Source organism: Pteropus vampyrus, unplaced genomic scaffold (genome assembly GCF_000151845.1).
Source record: "Pteropus vampyrus isolate Shadow unplaced genomic scaffold, Pvam_2.0 Scaffold387, whole genome shotgun sequence".
Classification (NCBI taxonomy): domain Eukaryota; kingdom Metazoa; phylum Chordata; class Mammalia; order Chiroptera; family Pteropodidae; genus Pteropus; species Pteropus vampyrus.
Genome location: NW_011889168.1, coordinates 1634632 through 1656402, shown reverse-complemented (window position 1 = coordinate 1656402; position 21771 = coordinate 1634632). Strand labels below are relative to the sequence as shown.

The 21771-nt window shown below is 35.5% G+C and overlaps 1 protein-coding gene across 13 annotated transcripts in view; it reads right to left on the bottom strand.

The window, feature by feature from the left end:
• The window catches only part of KDM6A (lysine demethylase 6A), a 193351-nt gene that overhangs the window by 97793 nt on the left and 73787 nt on the right, over positions 1 to 21771 (bottom strand). For 11 of the 13 annotated variants that reach the window (XM_011380028.2, XM_011380032.2, XM_011380031.2 and 8 more), the window contains one exon: positions 7994 to 8052. The exons of 1 other annotated variant lie outside the window; for it this stretch is intronic. In XM_011380028.2, the coding sequence (XP_011378330.1) occupies positions 7994 to 8052 (59 nt within the window). Of the gene's footprint in view, positions 1 to 7993; positions 8053 to 21771 lie in introns of those variants that run through there. One more of the 13 variants, XM_023523234.1, reaches the window with a different exon arrangement.

Sequence of the window (21771 nt, the reverse complement as noted above, 5' to 3'; positions counted from 1 at the left end):
TCCTAGGGTATAAAGGGGTAACGCAGATAGGATAGTTTTGTCTTTGAGGGAAGAGAGATTAATCCTGTCTCTAGTCTACTCTATAAAAATGTCTAGTCTATAAAAATGTCTTCTTTATAAAACTTTATATTTTTATCTTTCATATTTAGGTTTATAATCCATCTGCATCTTATTTTTTTATATGGTGTGAGGTAGGGGTCAGTTTTCATTTTTTTCCCATACAGATATCCAATAGCCCCTATATCATTTGTAGAAAAGACCACCTTTACCACAGCTCTGTGCTGCCACTAAGTCCTAAATCAAATGTCATTATCTGTATGGGTCTGTTTCTGGGTCCTCTATTATAAGTTACTTTCCACTGGTCTATCATGATAGTCTATCTTTGCCTCAAATTCACAATTAATCTTTTATAAAAGGCCTCGATTACCAGTAGAACAAATACAAAGGTAATAAAGGGACACTTTTCATTGAAAATATTTTTATATCACTTAATTTAATCATGTGAATGTATTACTTACTCAAAAACAAATTATTAAAATTATGACAAAGAAAATAATATCTGTGAATCTGAAAATTTTAATAGCAGATACAATAGTATGTTAGACATCATTTTAAATCTCTCTACAAGATTTAAGGCTTAGCCCAAGTACAAACTAATATATTCTAGGCAAAGCTTTTTATCAACTGTTATCTGCCTCTACTTATCTTAAAGGTGGCTATTTAGAATCTTATATGATCCCAAAATGAAAGTCAATCTTTTATATAAAAAGTTCAAAATATCATATCACAAAATAGAGCAAAACAATATACCCTATGTTTTTAAGTAACTATTGATTCATGCATCATCTATTCCCCCCCCCAAAAAAAAAACTGTGTGTGGTTATATACATGTTTATTATAAAATTAAGAGTTCTAAAAGGTAATGTTTATTTTGAGGGAGTGGGGGCAATAGGTCTGGCATCAATGTCTTTATTCTTGGTTAAATATTTACTTCCTGAAGAAGAGCTTGGCATTTATGTGTTAGATGGCTCCTTAAATGGGTAGAGTATGTATCTATTTTATTATCTGATGTATATAGGCAGGAGAGGGGAGTCAAAGGCCTGACAGAAAAGAACTGATATAAATACCCATTCTCATTCAAAGGGAGCTTCCTATTTCTCTCAACCAAACTTCAAGATACTCGTGTGCATATTGGTAAGAGGTTCTTTTTGTATTTTTCTCAAACTCTTCTAAAAGGAAGAGGTGCAGCTTCAGCCTCTACATTTTCTAGGTCTTGTCTAGTGCTACCTACCACCTTCTAATAGAACAAGACAACTGTGCATGTGTGTAGAGGGGGAGAGGGATTGGTGAGAAGAGGTAGAGGAGGATACAATACACATACACAGAGACACACATTTAGGGGTAGGCATAAAAAAGCTTAGGAAGGGAACAACTGCAGCAATAAACGATGCCAGATAAACCATGATGCAACTGGGGAAAAGTATGCAGGGGCTTTTGGAAGTTTCTGGGTTGACAGCAATTTTTTATTTCTTGAACCAAGTAATGATTACGAATGTTTATAATAACATGTTAAGATTTATACTTATGTCTATGAATTCTTTAAGTATATTGCATTAAGTAATTTGTAATGAATTTTTTAAGCATATTTGTAATAATAAAAATTAAAGTGAATGCTTCATAAGGTCCTAATTAACCTTACCGTACGATATGGGTCAGAAAACTCTCTTATGGAATGGGTCAGTACTAAACAATGTCCACATGTACCAATAAAAAAACAAAGGCAGGCATGAGTCAAAAAAATCAAAGAAAAAGAATGGAAATGGAAGACAGCAAAGGAAAAAAGGAGTAAGAGAAAATAAGAAGTTCGGAAAGAAAAATAGTCTAAATAAGGGTGTGAGGAAGGGCAGTAGGAGAACACAGAGCAGCAATAACAACCCCTCAGGAGAAATATTTCTTGTCTCAGTTTCTATTTCCAGGCTTTTCCCTAAACCTACTATCCATAGATGAGTTTTACTCGATAGGTGCCTTTAGTACAGACATCTTATCCACTTAGTGCACAATGTCACACAAGTGCAAAGAAACATAAGTTTATTTTAACAAGTTACCTAAGTATGTTAACACACTGGAAATAAAAAAAAAAAAAAGAATCTGTAAGCAAAAATACATGTTTCGACACACTAGTCTAAGCCACACTATGCTTACTCTTTAAGGACTATCAAAAGTACCCATGACAAGGTGTGGTAAATATATATCTAATCATCAAGTTCTCCTGGTTGTTGTTTCAAAGTTTCCCTCCAATTCAATACCTTGCAGACTCAATCTTCAGTATTTCATGACTAGATTACTGAAATAGACTCCCTAAGGACTGACTTCCCTTGCTCTGCTCTGACTTCCCTTTATCTGCTTCCTAAAACATGTGGCTCCTCTGATTGCCTACTAACCATGATACAATAAGTCAAATCTTTACGTAGCATTGAAGCAGAGAGCATTAAAGGTTTAAGTACATATGAGCAGCACCTATGCAATTCCATGCCTAGGTATGCCCTACTATTTATTGCTCCTCCTCAGCTGTGAACTGGCTTATCTCAGGAATTTCTTTATGTAAATACTAGTCCCTCTTGACCTCACTGTTTCTCAGGTTGATCTCCTGACCTGGAATATTTTCATTCTTTGGCTTCACCCTAAATCCACTATTACACCTTAAAGATACACCGCCCAAACTCAACACCAACTACTTTTTGCTTAATGTTAACTAGCAGTTAGGGCCACTCTATAATCAAATCATTTTATTCTCTACCTATTGGTGTGCTGTCTTCTGTTTTTCCAAGTACGCTATTCCTTGAGTCCTACATTCCTTTTATTTTTATTTTTCTAAATAATATGGTAAAATGTTTACGTTTAATAGATGTTTGCTGATGTCACCACTTTTATAGTTAGCTGATGGCTGTGTGTGTGTGTGTGCGTGTGTGTGTGTGTGTGTGTGTGTGTGTCTGTGTGTGTTTTCGAGTGGTGGATCACTCCTCAGTCTCTTTATTAAACAGTTCCCCTTATCTAAAAAGATATAAGTTCATTTTCATTTTCTAAACTTTTATCCATCTTTCTCTGTGTGCTTCTTCAGTTTCTCCAAGCCCAGAAGAAAAAAGGAAAAGAGAAGAAAAAAGAGTGTGTGTGTGTGTGTGCGTGCGCGCGCACACGCGCGCACATGCGTGTTTATGTTGGGAGGGGGAGTGCGTGTGGAGAAACTAGGTAACAGCCAGACTACATTCTAATTCTGGTCATCATTTTACCATATCTATACCCCACCAAAGTGCATGTAGCCAGAACATCACTGCAGCACAAACTAAACTCAAACATCAACACATGAAAATTCTGCTGGCCTCAGTATTCTGATAGAGAATTTTAGAACACAAGAAATGGCTAACGAAAACTATAAAATATTTTTATGATACAATGCCTGGAAAAGTTCATAGTTTTCAACTATTAAAACATATTCTCTACTGAAACAGAAAAGGTACATACTACTGTGCATGAGTATCATTGGCATTTTTCCTTAAAATCTAAAAAATGTAGATTTTTTCCATCATCAAAATTATTTCAATAGATTTTCAGCTTAAAAATTTTGCATTTAATGTTTGCCACTGTTAACAATTTAAAAAAAGAAATGATAGAAAGCTAAAACCTCAATAGCACCACCTATGAAATATGCACACGTTAAATTGTATTTTTAATAAGATTTCAATAAAGTCATTTTAAAAAGCCTCCTTTAGAACGCTAACGAACTATAGTAAAACTAATGATATTAACTAAATGTCCCTAGCACAGTTTAAGTATATTTGGAAAGAGACATAATAAAACTTTAAATTCTCTGAGGCTAATAAAACTGACTCCAGAGATTTTCCTCAGGGATATCTAAAGAAATAAATGAACTAATTCTACAAAATTTCATACTAGTAAAAGGGAAAATATGCCAGCTCTAAATCAGTAATAACATATATATACATAACCAATATATACTTCCACACATGTATTAGGAAATTTAGAGGTTTCTTTAAAATGACACAAATAGAAAGATTTGATGAAGTAATCAAAAAGACAAGTGGAGATGGAAGAAGGTAGATCAAACAGTAAATGGCACAAAGTTACATAGGTAAAAACTGCTCAAGACGTTTTCAGGGAAATGTTAATACAATGTGACTGACACAAAGAATATATTTAGGGGAGCAGTAAGGCTAGAATGATCATCTGAGGTTGAACCACAGAGAATCTTAAATGTGAGGCAAAGTTTTAGAAATATCATACACTGGGGTTATTCACATTAACATTTGCTAATGTACAACCTCCTGGCTCTTCTGACCTCTCTAGCCAGTCTTCATTTCATCACTCCAGACAATAGGATACTTTTTTCTCTTCCCTATCGCAAGATTTATGCTTTTATCCATAATTTCCCTGAGGCTTAGTCTAAGCCCTTCCAAATTCTCTCTGGCCATCTATTTGTTACTGGTAAATATAACTTTACCAAAACTGCCTTGGTTATCTGCTAGTTTTTTCAAAACATAAGTATATATGTAATAAAGTCAACACATTAACATGAACTGTTTTATTTTAATGGAACTATACTTAAACTTTTGATCTAAGAGCATTAATTTTATTATGATAGCTGAAAAATGTATGTTCAATATTAAGTTTTTGCCAGACAAGCCTCAGGACCAATAGTACTATGACTATACTAGGTTTATGTTTGCACCCAAAACACTGACTACACAGAAGAGCAGAGATTCCTACACTCCTAACACTTGTGACTGGTACAGTGCTAGGAAAATGAATCCTAAAGAACCTTCACTTGTAACAACCTTCACTTGTTTTTTAACTCACCTCCACCTCATTCCCCTAATCCTTTACCATATCAATGAAACAATAATCACTACCTTTCCTTACCACACCTATCAATTACATTTGGGAGCTTAATGTCCAAAATCCTGTACCTCTAGCTCAGAATTGTGTTATCACCACCATAAAACCATTCTGATATTGATCAATGGGAATACGAAAGGTTATAGGCTAGAGCTAGGACTGATAAGGATGTTCAGGGGGATATATTTAAAATATGGCTACAAGCTGGAATAATTTATTGTATGTATTTCAATTCCTCTCACCCAAGGATATAGATTTCATAAACAAGTGAAGGCATGGGCACACATTCATATGCGTGTAAAGGAACAGCTTTATAGTCGAGACTGGTTCTAGCTCTCTGCTATGTGTATATTATTTTGTGTTTCTATGGCTTGCTTTCTCCTTCTGGACATCTAAAAAGTTTTGTTTCAGATTACTGAGTAGGATAATAGTAAAACTAAATAATAATGCTAAGTCCAATGAGGATGTAGCAGTTACTCTACCTACTTTCTTACATGGGCTCCTCTAAGAAGCTACAACTGAAACTAGAAAAACTGACCAAATAACTGAACTGATCTAGAAGCTAACCAATAAAGTCAACTCCAAAAGAAAAAATGGGCAGCAAAATATGCCAAGAAATAAGACAAGACAAGCAGGTTAACATATAAAACTATCTTTAATAAAATTGCTCTTATTAACATATTAAGTGACCATCGCCAACCCCAACACACATGTTGGTTGTACATACTATCAAATAATCTAATCAAATGTCAACAGACACCATTACCAAATATCAAATTTTACTTAAATTATAAATGTACCAGAGATACAACATTCTGACCCATCCTAGGCCGATTCTTAGAGCTGACAATACAAAATAAAAGGCATACCACACTCTTCTACAGAAATACTTTTTCAACAAACCCCAAAGAATACAGTGTGAAATTTTCAAAAAGAAAAGTGTCTGGTCCCAGCAATTAATAACTACCTATAAATTAAACCAAAGAAAACACAAATACGGTTTTAACCTAAGGAAGTTCCTATCAGTTAAGGCTGTTCTCTAGAACTCTCACCAACCACCTACTCCATGCTTTCTAATTTTGTGGCTGTTTAAGAAATAGTGAGATAAGTTAAAGCAAAAATTGGAGCACAGAGTCTGTGAAAGAACATTTGACTGGCAAGAGAGAAAATACAAAGCCAGACAGGGTATCATTTTAGGAAGCAGCTAGAGCTGAAACTTAAGACACGAGAAAATGGTGGTGACCAGGACAGGATCGACAGACCAGAGGGCACTTACTCTGACACTGCATTGTCCTTATATCATTCAGTTTCATTCTTAGGTCAACTGAAGTATATACAGCAATCATATATAGATAAGGAATCAACTGATATAATTTACCACAGCTACAGGCCCCTCAAAGTTGGCATGGTCACATATTTATTAAAGCAATCGAATTTTAAACTGATGATGGTGTCACTTCACTACTAATTTTATGTTCCTATCTTCATTCTACAGGGAGCTCACAAGTAATCACACACATAAGTAAAAACTGGCTGGTGTGAGGTATACATGTCTATTCCTAAACTACAGAGTTCCTTGTCTTGGATTTCACCTAAATTATTTCTGGCTCACCATAAAGAATGTACCAATGTGCCCAGGAGAGCAACTACAAATACTGACTAAAAAATTACCACCTGTTAATCTTCAAACTTGGGAAGAGTATAACAGAAAAAAATATTAGATTGGAGAATCTGAGCATAAACTTGCTTTTGCCGCTAATTAAAGTTATGTAAGACTGAGTGTCTGTCTGTCTGTCTGTCTCTCTGTCTCTGTCTCTGTCTCTGTCTCTGTCTCTGTCTCTCTCTCTCTCTCTCTCTCACACACACACACACACACACCCCTACCTTGCTTTCTTCATTTACAAAATTAAGGGAAAAACGAAGTTTTCTCTAAGACCAAGAGCAAAGAGGGAAGAAAAAGCATATAAGAAAAGTCATCCATGTCTCAAGTTTCATCTTCAGAGAGACCATATTGAATCACTTCCAATGTATATTTAAAAGGTCTAGAATATTGGGGGTGCCCAAAAGATACATGACAGGGTTATAACCTTTGGCCAAAACCTTCCTTTGGACTCTCGCAGCACTTAGCTTAAAATTATGGAGAATATAAGGAACGGACAAAGTCGGATACACTTCAAATAAAAAAATGTCAAATAGAGCTTTACAGTTTACAAAATGTACATTATCTTATTTGATCATCAAAACTCTATAAATTAGAAAAGGCAAATTATTACAATATACTTTTAAAAAACATCACATACACAAATGAGGAAACAGACATAAGGAGCTTATTTAACTAAAGATCAAACTAACTGGCTGGTAGCACTGAGATCAGAATACCAATTCTCCAACTCAAACTCTATTTTCTTTCCATTGGAGAATGCTATTGTCTTGTCTGGTAAACAGGAAAACAACAATGGAGTACAGGCCATGATAACAGGGCCCTATAATTTACTGTTTATAAAATTTTATATATTATTATCATATTTAATCTCTGACCCTGAAGATGGTATTATTCATTATTCCTACTTTATAAAGCAGAGAAATGAAAGTCTATAATCTGATGCTCAGTTACCGGAAATCAGTAAGCACTAGCGTGCGTGTGAGTATGCGTGTGCGTGTGAGTATGCGTGTGCGTGGGCAGATAGAAGACAGAGCAGTCAGTCTTGTCTAGAGTCTGAAAAGGTAAAGATACTGGTCATCACAGATCATTTATTCACAGACCTTGAGATTTGAAAGCTTAGTCATTCTCCAGTTCAAATAACCTTGGGACCACCGGTCCATGTGAGAAATTTCAAAAGCTTTCTGATCTAAGCCTTTAATTAAAATCTTATACCAGATTGATTTAGAAACACATACAACTCTAATAATGTAAACTGGGCCAATATCTATCAAGGAACAATCTAATCATTTCAAGAGATTATTGAAAACTGTAGGCATAGGGACATTAAAATATTTTGTACTTATTACACACACAATAACACACACACGAACACATCATTTACTGGAAATAACTGTAGTCATTAGTTTTAGGTCAACTTACCACTGAAATGCGTTGTAATGGAAGTAGACCAAACCAAGACCATATAAAAAGGCAGCATTCTGTGAAGAAAGGGAAAAAGAGACTTTTAGGAAAAGCACTTATGTTTAATGCATGACATTATTAATATAAAATATAACAACCATGTTATTTTAAGTTTATAAACTCTATCCTGCATTATAATATATTTGTGATATATTTTTAAAACATCAAAATAACACTGATTAGGCAGCAGATGGCACAGAATACAATCAACTTGGAGAGATTCTCTGGTTTCTTTAAAATCAAACCTGCCCCTGAAATAAAAAATCTGCCAGCAGAATTCTACGGGCAAATCTACTATAAAAACCTATTAGTCGGGAATAAAAAAATGCTTGGACTATGTTATCCTATTCTCTCTTGCTTGCATCTGTATTCTTTCTCTGGTTCTTTCCGTTTCTTGAACTGGATTTAATTTTATGCTCAGTGTTCCAGAAAGATAGTTAACATTCAAAGTAAATATATAACATAAACCTAGAACGATTTTTAGTATTAAAAAAAAAAAATCACATGCTAAAACAACACCTAGCCACTTATATTTTCGGATTTAAACATGAGTGATTTATTTTCCAGTATAAAACATAAAGATACTTATCCACACTCACTTTGACCTCTGACTTCCATATAGAAACTAGCTACCTACTCTCCTTTTTTAAAAAAGGGCAAATGTTTACCTACTTTGTGTTTATCAATAAAAAAGCATATCTATATTAGTAAATCATTCCCTGTTGGAAAAAAAAAAAGTAGAGGAATTACGTCAGAAGCATGGCAGAGTGAGAGATGTCCCCAGATCGCCCCCACTGAAATATGTTGAACATCTGAAAACTAAAAAAATTAATACCCAATCTGCACACAAGTATGTCACAGCGAATGATCTGTGCAAAACAGCTACCATATGAGCTGAATACGAACTAGATAAGCAGAATGAGTTTTTTAGCAAGGAGACTGAAAACCTTGAAAAGAAACAATTAGAACTTCTGGAGATAAAGAACACATTAAAAGAGATGAATGAAATAGCAAGATTGGGAAATAGAGTCAACCCAATGAAGGAAAGGATTATTGATATCGAAGACAAAAACTTAGAAATCAATCAGAAGGAAGAAGCGAGAAATCGAAGAATGAAATATAACAAAAGGGAAATGCAAGAATTAGATGATACAACCAGGAAGGGAAATATAAGAATAATAAATATTCCAGAAGGAAAGGAAAAGGAGCGCGGATCAGAAAGCATTTTCAGACTAATAGTTGACGAGAATTTCCCAAATCTAAGGAATGAGTTAGAGCTTGGAATTCAAGAAGTCAACAGAATACCCAATTATCTCAACCCAAAAAGGCCTTCTCCAGGACACATTGTATTAAAATTATCAAAAGTCAGAATTCTCAGGGCTGCCAGAAAAGAGAAGACGGTAACCTATGAAGGAAAACCCATTAGATTATCGTCAGACTTCTCGGCACAAACCTTACAAGCAAGAAAGGAGTGGAATCAAATATTCAAATATTAAATGAAATGGAATGGAATTACCAGCCAAGAATAATGTATACAGCAAAGTTTTCCTTTAGATACGAAGAAGAAATAAAGACCTTTCCAGACATATAAAAATTGAGGGACTTCTCCAGTAAGAGGCCTGCATTATGACTAACAGGCAGATAGAAGTAGAGAAGTGCAACCCTTACTAACAACCAAGTATTATAAGCATAAGCAATAAGCAGAAATTTGCTATTGCAAGATAGGAATGAATGTTCAGCATATATAGTGAGAAACTGATACAACAATAACAGAAAAGGGGAGGGTTCAAAGATCCAACTTCACAAAGGGGAATGGAGATAAGGCACACGCAGGAAAAAAATGAAACACACACACACACACACACACACACACAAATAAAACTATCCTTTACATATCCGTAAAGGTAACCATACGCCAAAGATTCAGAACTAAGGTACATAACATAAAACAAGAAGGACCAGAGGGAAAATACACAAAAACCACCACGACCACCACCACCAATGACAAAAAAGAAACACAAGGACAAGGAAGCAATGGAAACGCCAAGCCACTAGAAAGCAAAACATAACATGGCTATAGGAAAAGCTCACATTTCAACAAATATCCTAAAGGTAAAAGGACTGAACTCACCAATAAAAAGATAGAGGTGCAGATTAAAAAAAAACAAAAACAAAAACAAAAACATGTGCTGCCTCCAGGAAATACATCTCAGTTCCAAGAAAAAATAGACTCAAAGTGAAAGGGTAGACAATGATACTTCAAGCAAATGACATTCAGAGAAAAGCAGGAATAGTGGTATTAATACTGGAAGAAACAGACTTCAAAATAAAAAAGGTAAAGAAAGATACTGAGGGACACTTCACAATGATAAAGGGAATCATGCACCGAGAAGACTTATCACATTAATATCTATGCTCCATCCCAATCAGGGAGCCCCAAAATATATAAAGCAATTACTAACAGAACTAAATGAAGAAACAGACCAAAACACTATCATAATAGGGGACCTAAACACCCCACTGTTGGATATGGACAGATCATCCAAACAGAATATAAATATGGAAATAACATCCTTAAATGACACATTAGAACAACTGGACATAATTGACATTTACAGAGCCTTCCATTCCAAAACAGCTGCTTATACATTCTTCTCTAGTGCACATGGAACATTTTCAGGAATCGACCACATACTGGGACACAGAGATAGCCTCAACAAATATAAGAGGGTTGAAATCATACTGACCATATTCTCTGATCATAATGCTTTGAAACTAGAGATCAACTGCAAAAAGAAAGCAGGAAGAACCACAAATACATGGAAGATTAAACAACATACTACTGAAGAATAACTGGGTCAGAGAAGAAATAAAGAGATCAAGAGATACATAGAAACGAATGATAATGATAGTATAATATATCAAAACTTTTGGCACACAGCAAAAGTGACCATAAGAGTTCAATCTGTTAGAATAGCTATAATCAACAGGACAAATAATAACAAATGTTGGAGAGGACATGGAAAAATAGGAACCCTTATACACTGATGGTGGAACTGTAAATTGGTACAGCCACTATGGAAAACATTATGGAGGTTCCTCAAAAAACTAAGAATTGATCTACCATAAGAACCAGCAATCTCTCTATTGGGTATTTACTCCAAAGACTTGAAAACTCATATCCATAAAGATATTTGCACACTGCTGTTCATACCAGCATTATTCACAGTGGCCAGGACATGGAAGAAACCAAAATGTCATACGATAGATGATTGGCTAAAGAAGCGGTGGTACATATATACAATGGAATATTATCAGCCATAAGAAAAGATGAAATGCTGCCATTTGCGACAATATGGATGGACCTCGAGATAATCATGATAAGCGAAATAAGCCAGACAAAAAAAGTTGAAAATCACATGATATTACTTATATGTGGGATATAAACCCTAAAGCAACAAATGAACAGAACAAACAGAGACTCATAGACTACAGACTAGTGCTTAACAGAGAGTAGGGGGTAGTGGAGGAGAGAGGAGGTACACAGGGTAAAGGGGGTCAAATATCGGGGGTAGGGGGAGGGTAAAGTGGGTAAAGGGGATCAAATACATGTAGCTGAAGGAAACTGGAGTTTGGGTGGTAAACACACAATACAATATACAGATGTCACATTATAATGTACACCTGAAAATTATATAATTATATTAACCAATGTTACCCAATAAGCTTAATTAAAATAAATAAAAAATAAAAAATGAGGAAAGTTCATATAATTACAGGTCTATCTCCAAAAACAAGAACAAGCCCCCCAAAAAAACAACCTAATGCTTCATCTTCAAAAACTAGAAAAGGAAGAACAAATGAAGCCTAATGTCAGCAGAAGGAAAGAAATAATCACAATTAGAGCAGAAATGAAATTGAAAAAAAAAAATCTAATAGAAAAAATAAATGCAACAAAGAACTGGTTCTTTGAGAAGGTTAATAAAATTGACAAACCCCTCGCTAGACTCACTAAAGAAAAAAGAGAGAGGACACAAATAAACAAAATCAGGAACAAAAGAGGGGAAATTACAACTGATATCGGAGAAATACAAAGGATCATACAAGAATACTATGAAAAAGTACATATCACCAAATTTAATAACCTAGAAGAAATGGACTAGTACTTAGAAAAGTAAAATCTTCTTTAGACTGAATCAAGAAAGACTGGAAAATCTTAATCGACCGGATCAGCAGTATGGAAATTGAAACAATCATCAAAAAACTTCCAAAAAGTAAAAGTCCAGGAGCAGATGGCTTCACCAGTGAATTCTACCACATATTCAAAGATTTAATACCTATTCTCCTCAAACTTTTCCAAAAAATCGAAGAGGAGGCACTACTTCCCAATTCATTTTATGAGGCCAACATTACCCTGATACTGAAACCTGGTAAAGAGAACACAAAAAAAGAAAACTACAGACTAATATCTCTCAGGAACACAGAGGCAAAAATCCTAAATAAGATACTAGCGAACCGAATACAGCAACATATAAAAAGACTATACACCACAATCAAGTGGGCTTCACCCCAAAGGCACAGAGATGTTTCAACATACGCGAATCAGTTAATGTGATACACTACATAAACAAATTAAAAAATAAAATTCATATGATCATATCAACAGAGTCAGGAAAAGTCTCTGATAAGATCAATCGTCTCTTTATGATCACTTAACAAAATCGGTATAGATAGAAAGTACCTTATTATAATAAAGGCCATAGAGAACAAACCCTCAGCCAACATTATACTTAATGATGAAAAACTAAAAAACTTCCCTTTAAGATCAGGAACAAGGCAAGGCTGTCCACTATCACCACTGTTATTCAATATAAGATTGGAGTTCCTAGCGAGTGCAATCAGGTAAGAGAAGGATATAAAATGCATCCAAATAGGAAACAAAGAAGTCAAACTGTCAGTATTTGCGGATGGCATGATTCTCTATATAGAAAACCCTAAAGACTACACAAGAACACTAAAAGAAACAACAAGCTAATTCAGTAAAGTTCCTGGATACAAAATCAATTTTCAAAAATCCATAGCATTCCTATACTCTAATAATGAAGTGTCAGAAAAAGAGGTGGAAAAAATAATTTTTTGCAATTGCAACAAAAAGAATAAAATACCTAGGAATAAATCTAGCAAAACATGAGAAGGACCTATATAATGAAAACTGTAAGACCTTATTAAGAGAAATCGAAGAAGATACAAAAAAATGGAAAGATATTCCATGTTCTTGGATTGGAAGAATCAACATAGTTAAAATGACCATATTACCTAAAGCATTAACAGATTTAATGCAACCCCCATCAAAATTTCATCGTCTTTTTTAAAGAAATAGAACAAAAAATCATCAGATTTGTATGGAAGCACAGAAGACCCCAAATTGCCAAAGCCATCCTGAAAAAAAAAAAAGAACGAGGCTGGAGGCATCATTCTGCCCAACTTCAAATTATACTACAAAGCTACAGTAATCAAAATGGCATTGTATTGGCAGCAAAACAGACACATGGACCAGTGGAACAAAATCGAAAGTCCAGAAGTAAACCCATATTTATATGGGCAAATAATTTCCGACAAAAAAGCCAAAAACATACAGTGGAGAAGGGAAAACTGGAAATGGTGCTGGGAAAACTGGAAAGCCACCTGCAAAAGAATGAAACTAGACTGTTGTCTATCACCACACACCAAAATTAACTCAAAATGGATTAAGGACCTGAATATAGGACTTGAAACAATATAATGCATAGAAGAAAACATAGGAACTAAACTCAAGGACCTTGGACTTCAAGAGGATTTTATGAATTTGACCTCAAAGGCAAAGCAAGGAAAAGCATAAAAAAAATGAATGTGATTATATCAAACTAAAAAGCTTCTGCAAAACGAAAGAAAACTGTCAACAAGGTAAAGAGACAACCATCTGAATGGGAAAATATATTTGCAAACAATGCCTCCGATAAGGGCCTAATATCCAAAATATAAAAAGAACTCATATAATTCAATAACAACAACAAAAAAAACAAATAATCCAATCAAAAAATGGGCAGAGGACCTGGACAGACACTTCTCCAAAGAAGACATACAAATGGCCAACATATGAAAGGATGCTCAATGTTGCTAGGGAAATGCAAATCAAAACCACAATGAAATACCATCTCACACCTGTTAGAATAGCTGTTATCAACGGGACATGTAATAACAAATGTTGGAGAGGATATGGATAAAAAGGAACCCTCCTACACTGCTGGTGGGACTGCAAATTGGTACAGCCACTATGGAAAACAGTATGGAGGTTCTTCTAAAAAGTAAGAATTGATCTACCGTATGATCCATCAATCTCTCTACTGAGTATTTACCCCAAAGACTTGAAAACCCATATCCGAAAAAATATTTGTGCATCGATGTTCATAGCAGCATTACTCATGGTGGCTAGGACATGGAAGCAACCATAGTGTCCTATGATAGATGAATGGATAAATAAGGTTTGGTACATATATCCAAATGGAACATCACTCAGCGATATAAGAAAGGAAATACTGCCATTTCCGTCATGGATGGAACTTGAGACAATCATGGTAAGCGAAATAAGCCAGACAGAAAAATTTGAAAACCACATGATATCACTTATATGTGGATATAAACCTAAAAACTACAAACAAACATGAGAAACAGAGTCTACTCGAGGATATGGAAAGTGGACTAGTGGTTACCAGAGAAAAAGGTGGAATAAAAGGAGTCTAATATGTGGTGATGGAAAGAAATCTAAGTATGGGCGATGAACGTACAATGCAAAAGATATCTGACTTACTGTTGAACCATAATAAATATAAACAAACAAACAAAACAAAATTTTTTTTAAAAAGTAGATCTTTGTGAACCAATTTCCTCAAACCTATATTTAAAAACTTGAAAAATTTAAACCTTCACTAAAATGTTTCTTGACATACTGTCTTGAGTTGCATTTCTCCAGAAGCATACCCTGAGACAAAAGGTTTTAGTACAAGTAGTTTATCTGTAAAGTTTCCCTAGGAAGCACCAGTAAGGGACTTGAGAACTGAGGTACGTAAGGGTAGGAAACCAATAAAATTTGTAGTATGGCTGGTTATGCAGCTATGAGCAAATAAATATAATTCAGTCCTGCTGGAGATCTCTCATAGACAGTATATAACATTCCCAATTCATTTTGTCCTAGATGTAAGGGATCTAGAGCATTTATTCCACAACTGCTGCCACTCTCTGTTTGGAGAACAAGAATCAGTGATGTCTAAAGCCCAAAGTGTAAACAGCTGGGTTAGTTTGTGACATGCAATTTTTTTTTTTTATACTAAAATTTTTTCTGGGATTATATTGTGTATTTTCTTTGAATTCTAAGTATCTTTCTGGAAAAACTGAAGATTACATGCTACAGGAATATTAACAAATGTTGGGATTCACAAAGGTCTCATACAACATCTATTTAAAAACTCATATCTAAAAACTTTTAGTTGGAAATGGTTTCAATCAGGATCATTCATTTACCTCCCCATTCCCTGAAAAATGCTGAGCATTACTAGGTGTCAGGGACAATACACAAAGGCTGAATAAGCCAAACTGATTAAAATTCATTTCCCCTGCTCTCAGGAAGTATGTAGCCTAGTGTACATAAGGGATGGGGGTGGAGAGAACAGGGATATTCAGAAGGCAGGAGCAAGTTAATTCAGAGTCATGTAGTATTCTACTCAGAAGTTTAATTTGAAAGACCACTGTCTTCTCAGGTAGAGGAGATGGAAATAGAGTATGGCTGAATAACAAGAGATTAGTATGTTTCACCAATTTATTAATTGCTCAGAGAAGGAGGTATGGGATATGATGGAAATATGAATTTATTGTGGGGCATTTCTGCTTTCAGAACACATCCTGCATTCTCCCAAATTCCTTTCTTTGTTCATACTTCATCCTTCCCCCTCCAGGAAATCTTATCCCTTATCCCTGCCACTCTATAAATTCTATCAATTATTCAAGATCCATTTTAAATATCTTTCTCATGAAGCTCTGCTGCTTAAACCACCTCAAACCAGAGTTAATCTTTCCAACCTCTAAGTTTGGCCTTAGCACAAAGTCTCTATCACATAACATTATTATGTAATAGTAAGAACTTAATTTTATGTCAAATGTTAACAATGTATCTTTTTAAAGATTCTAGCAACCCAATCAGGTGACATAGGGCCTCATTTACAGAATGAAGAAACAAAGATCAGAGAAATTAAGCAACTTGCTCAATGAGACAGGTACTAAGTGGCAGACATAGGAACTGAATCCAAGTCAGCCTCCAGAGCTCACTCTTAACTACTATATTTTTGTTATTTGACAAAATAACAGCAGACAAAACACCACGAAGGCAGGAGTGCAATGCATCTGTGTATCACATTATCACCTAGCACAGCGCCTTCCACATAGCAGATGCTCAAAGGTTTAGTAAAGTGAATCACTCAATATTTAAGCTCAGTTATTAAGCTAAATTCCCTAAGTGACGGAAAGTTAGTATGAGGCATAGTCCCTATTAACCAAAAGCTTATAAATCTTGGCAAGAAGTTTCATGATTCCATTAACAGTAAACAATGTAATCTTGACATTTATTGACCACCATATCAGAGTTATCAGCACTGAGAAGACAGCAGTGAACAAAACAGACAAAAAATTCCTATCCTCGATGAATTTAACCTGATAAAAGATTGTAAAATTAAGTGCTGTGGAAGAAAAAGGGGTCACATACTAAACCTAACAAGCTCAGTAGAGGCCTGCAAGACAGATCTTACAAACTCAAAAGACTGAAAGTAACCACATAAGATGGTCTGAACAGAAAATTCGTAACTAAACGTGAGTCATGGCGGTAGTCTCGTCCTAAACGTGTAGCTTCCCTGACAAAGGTCAAGCTATTTTTACCCTTAAGTAAGCCTGTCTATTGTCTTTTTTACATCTAAGAAAACATACCTTTGAAAAGTCAGAGCAATCTTCTTTTCCAGACCCCTGAGGAGACAACCACCTGCACCAGAGCAGAGGCCACAGATCCCTCATTGTTATCTTTCTTGTTCCCCCGCATACCACCTCTGTGCTGTAAATGTTAATTATTAACTATCCTGTACCCACCAATGTAAAAGGAAGTATATGTGGTTCTCTATTTTGCCTTTTTATCCAATCCCAGAGATTTCACCACTTTGCTTTCTCCCACCTCCCTTAATCTATCACCAATGGATTTCACTTAACCTTCCTTAGTCTCTTCCTTTGATTCTAATGTATAAAATAAACTCTAAAACTGCCATTTTCCAGAGCTTTTTTTCAATCCATTGAGATTTTGCTTCCCAGCAACTGTTGTCAGTTTTGCTCAAATAAACAAACAAACAAACAAACAAACAAAAAAAGCTCTTCAGGTTTGGACATTTCTTGGACATACTATGTACATGGAATGTACATAATAACGTATTCCAAGCTACAACCATTTAAGAGTCAATGAAGGACAATAAAGACTAAGAAAAGAGGTATTACTTGGATACTGTACCTCAACGATGGCTAAGAAGGAAAAACAAGCCATCTCAGCCACGGGTTCTAAATCATACATCTTTGAAATTTGTGACCTGGGGGTAGGAAAGGCTATATGTCCTGAAAAAGATATATTCCCTCTCAATGTACAACCTCACCAAAAATTCCAGGAGCATTCCTATTGAGAAACATGGGTTTATGCAAAAGAATGACCAGAGCAAAGGTACTGATATGTAAATAAATATAAATGTGATGTAGTCCTTCTTCAACCTACTAACTTTCTGGGAAATGTATTATTATAAAATATAGTCCTGCTTCAGTCCAAATCCTTAGAGGTTATAATATCAAACATCAGGTATCAGCAAACTATAGTACACACATGGGCCAAATGGAGCCAGTCACCTGTTTTTGTAAATAAAGTTTTATTGGAACATAGCTACACCCACTCATTCACTTATTTGTCTATGGCTGCTTCCCGCTCCAACAGAAGAGTTGAGTAATTGCAACAGAGAGACTATCTGGCTTGCAAAGCCTAAAATATTCATTATCTGGCCTTTTACAAAAGATTTGCCAACATCTGACCTAATTGTATTACAGTACCCATCACAACCCCAAATCAAGAAATAACTTGATGAAATTACTATCAATTCATAGTGAAGGCTCCTATACTGTGTCTACAGTACAATTATTGTCACGGACGTCATTCACTATGTTAGCAGTTCACCAATACCAGAGTTCATAGTAGTGATTTCACTGATCCCCAACATAGCTGAGTAACTCCTGAATGTCCTATGTTCTGAACTCAAAGCTCCAAGTGGTACAATCTCAGATCTGAGAGAGGAGCACTCTGCAGTATCCTGGAGTTAAAACACTACAAGCCTTATTTTTTCCAGCTGTTTCTCAGATTCTCTCAGTTTTCCCAGACTATTTCCAAATTGAAGGAAAGGGCATTGAGAGTTCTGCTTCCATTTTCATGAACATACTTATGTAAGAGTGGATTGGAAAACAATAGTGATAAACTAAATTATACAAAAATAGTGAGCCTCTGAATAACACAGATGAAATTAAAAAGTTGACAATCTTATTTAGACCCTCACCCTGCCAAATTTCCTTAAATCTGTCTATGAAGCCCCATTGAAGGCACTGTTGCCTGACCAATCTCCTTTTTTCCTGGCTGCTCTCAATGAGAAAAAACTTAGCAATGTGACAGTTTTGGGCAGTAAAAGCAGATTTCTACCATGTGGCTTCCAGCTTTTGCTTTCTTTGCCTACGTGTTTTCTCTTCTTCCTCCTGTTAGTGTATCATGGTCATCAGGGTGATAAAGGGGTTAATGGTCCACCAAAGCAGTAGGAAAATTACGTTTAACTGGAAACATCTGAACAATCAGCAGCTACAGAACTAAACATTATCTAAACTTAGGCAGAGCATCTTGAAAATACAACTGCCAATGACTCTCCTCAATAGAAGTTTACTGATTGTGAAAATATTGACCCTTAGCACTGGGAAGTGTGATTTCAGCTACTCAAAAGCATCAGGAAATCAAATAGAACCTTCTCTACCTTCTCAATGAAGACCTACCCCCTCCCTGACCCAACTCCATTCTGTTAAGTTCAATATAACCTTCCAAGTTTCCCAATGAAGCCCTACCTAACACATACCCCACCCCTAGCCCCATCCCTGTTTTGTTAGGTTTGTGTATAAACCTTTATCTCTGGCTATTGAGGAAGTCACTCATTACTAAGCAACTCCAGCATGTACATATAACCAAACTTTGTCTTTTTTCCTGTTAGTCTATTGTCAGCTAATTTGCAGGCCCCCAATCATTGGATCCAAGCTGCAAGGGGAAAAGAACTATTGCCTCCCAACAATGACAAGCAATAACCTTGTGTAAAAAGTCAACTGGGCAGGGACTAGAGTGACAGTCATGAGCATATCACGATTTTAAAGGCAAACATGCTTTAAAGATAGCAGTAGAGTGCCACAACTCCCCCCCCCACCCCACCATCCCTTTGAGGCCACAGCTATTTTCTACTTCCCAAGGTTTGAATTTTTTGAGGAACGTTTGGACCTAGTATCTTACAAGCATGCAGCAGTAATCAAGCAGCAAGAGTAAGAAGGCAGCTTACTCCAAAGGGTGGATGAGATTAATAAAAGAGAGTATTAGTAAAAGTAATATTCAAGCTTCTATTAGACAATATCAAAGCCAAAGATAGTCACTTAAGGGTGAGTAATTGGGTTCTAAATGATGAGATTATTAAGATATTGTTATAATGTTGCCAATCTTTGGGAAGAATAGCAACTTGATTATAGTACCATCAAGCATGCCATGCTCCAGTAATCACATTTGAAGACAATCATATTTTTATACGGGGATATCATTACAAAATAAAACCAAGCCAAACTATTAGAAAAATATCAAATTTCTTATTCTCTGATACTAATTTCATACTAATTTCACATAACCAGTGATACACAGTGGTGCAGCAGGGCGGGAGGAATCATCTGTTCATCATCACTGGGGACCAAAGTGAGGGGAACCCAGTAGGATGCCTGTGAGTAAAGGCATTCAAAAGCTCCAGGAATGAATTTCCAAATACTTTTTGGTTACCTCCACCTGTTGCATATACTACAAATACCTGAAACTCCATGAATCTTTCACTGGACAGCAGAGTCTGATGTTCTAACCGTACTGAAGATTTTAGATAGTGGTAACAATCTCACCAGTTAAGTCAAAAAGTAGTACTCCTTTTCTTCTCTCACCTCCTCCCCACCAATGAACTACATTCATTCAATTCACAAAGCTTGTTTTACAATCTAAAAACCTTTGAATCTATTCTCTTTTCGATTCCTATTGCCATTCTCTAGGTAATTTAGGGCCTGAACTCTGCCTGCCTGACCTGTTTCAATAGTTGTGTAACTCGTCTTCCAAATTCTAACCTCTCTTTCCCCTTCCTTTTTTCAACCTACCTTCCACACCACTGCCAATAAGCTTTCAAAAACTCGAACATGGCACTTTCTATTTTAAGCTTCTCTGAAGAGTCCCTCCCTACAACCTAGCCTGACTTAGAGTCTTCATTTTATAACTCTTCATCAATTTTCCCAATCTCATAGCCATCACTTCAATCAGGACAAATAATATGCACATCTAAGGATAAAATATGCTCTTACATTTTTGTTATTTTAAATGTTTGCTTCCTCTGCTGAAAAGCCCATGTCGTCATTCCTTCAATTCACTTCTCAATCTTGCAAATTCTGATCAATCTTTTAACGTATCTCTCACCTCTTCCTTCCAGAAGTATTATCTGACACATTCCCAAGCCCAAAGAGAGTTAGGTTTCTGATACATGTTTTCAAATGAAGATTGATGTCTGTTATAGATACGCTGGTCTACCATTAGAATGAGTGTGTAAATGGCAGAGTCATTTTTGTATCCCTATGGTAAAATAACTGGCATATATAAGTTATTTAAGAAAAATATGCCACTAAATAAATCAATCTCTTATAACCTTAAATAACCTGTTAAGCAGTTTTTATCAAAGAATTCAATACTTTGCTGATTCAATTTATACTGAATCACTTCCTAATACAGCCTGAACTATGTTTTGGACACTTGAGGTTACTATAAAGCTCATTATATTCATCAGGCCCAAAATAAAGTAGAAGTTCTGCTTCTAAAACCTATGCGTGGTATTGCATAGTGATCATGAAATCAGGCTATAGAGGCCAACAGACTTGGGTTAGAATTCCAGCCTTGTCACTTACAATCTATCAAGACTCATGAAACAAGTCAACTAAGTTTCAATTTCACAGGGTTATTTTGAGAAATTAAATATGATCATACATGTAAAATAATTAAACTACTACCTGGCACTTGGGATTTTTCTGAGAGAAGTAAAGGAGGCACTGTATTGAACACCACCAAGAAAATTACCTAGCACATGGTAACTGCAAAATAGAGATAGCATGATACATATAATTTTAGTTTAAAAGTCTCACACATTGTAAAAAAAAAAATTGCACATTAGAAATAATAGGACTTAAAAATAAAAGAGAGTTATGAACAAGACTATTCAAAACCTAAGCAATATTATAACCAGATTTCAAAAAGAGTAACTGGTACTTGGAGGTATGCTGACCCAGATGATAGCTTGCCATGGTCAACATTAAAAATGAACAAAACA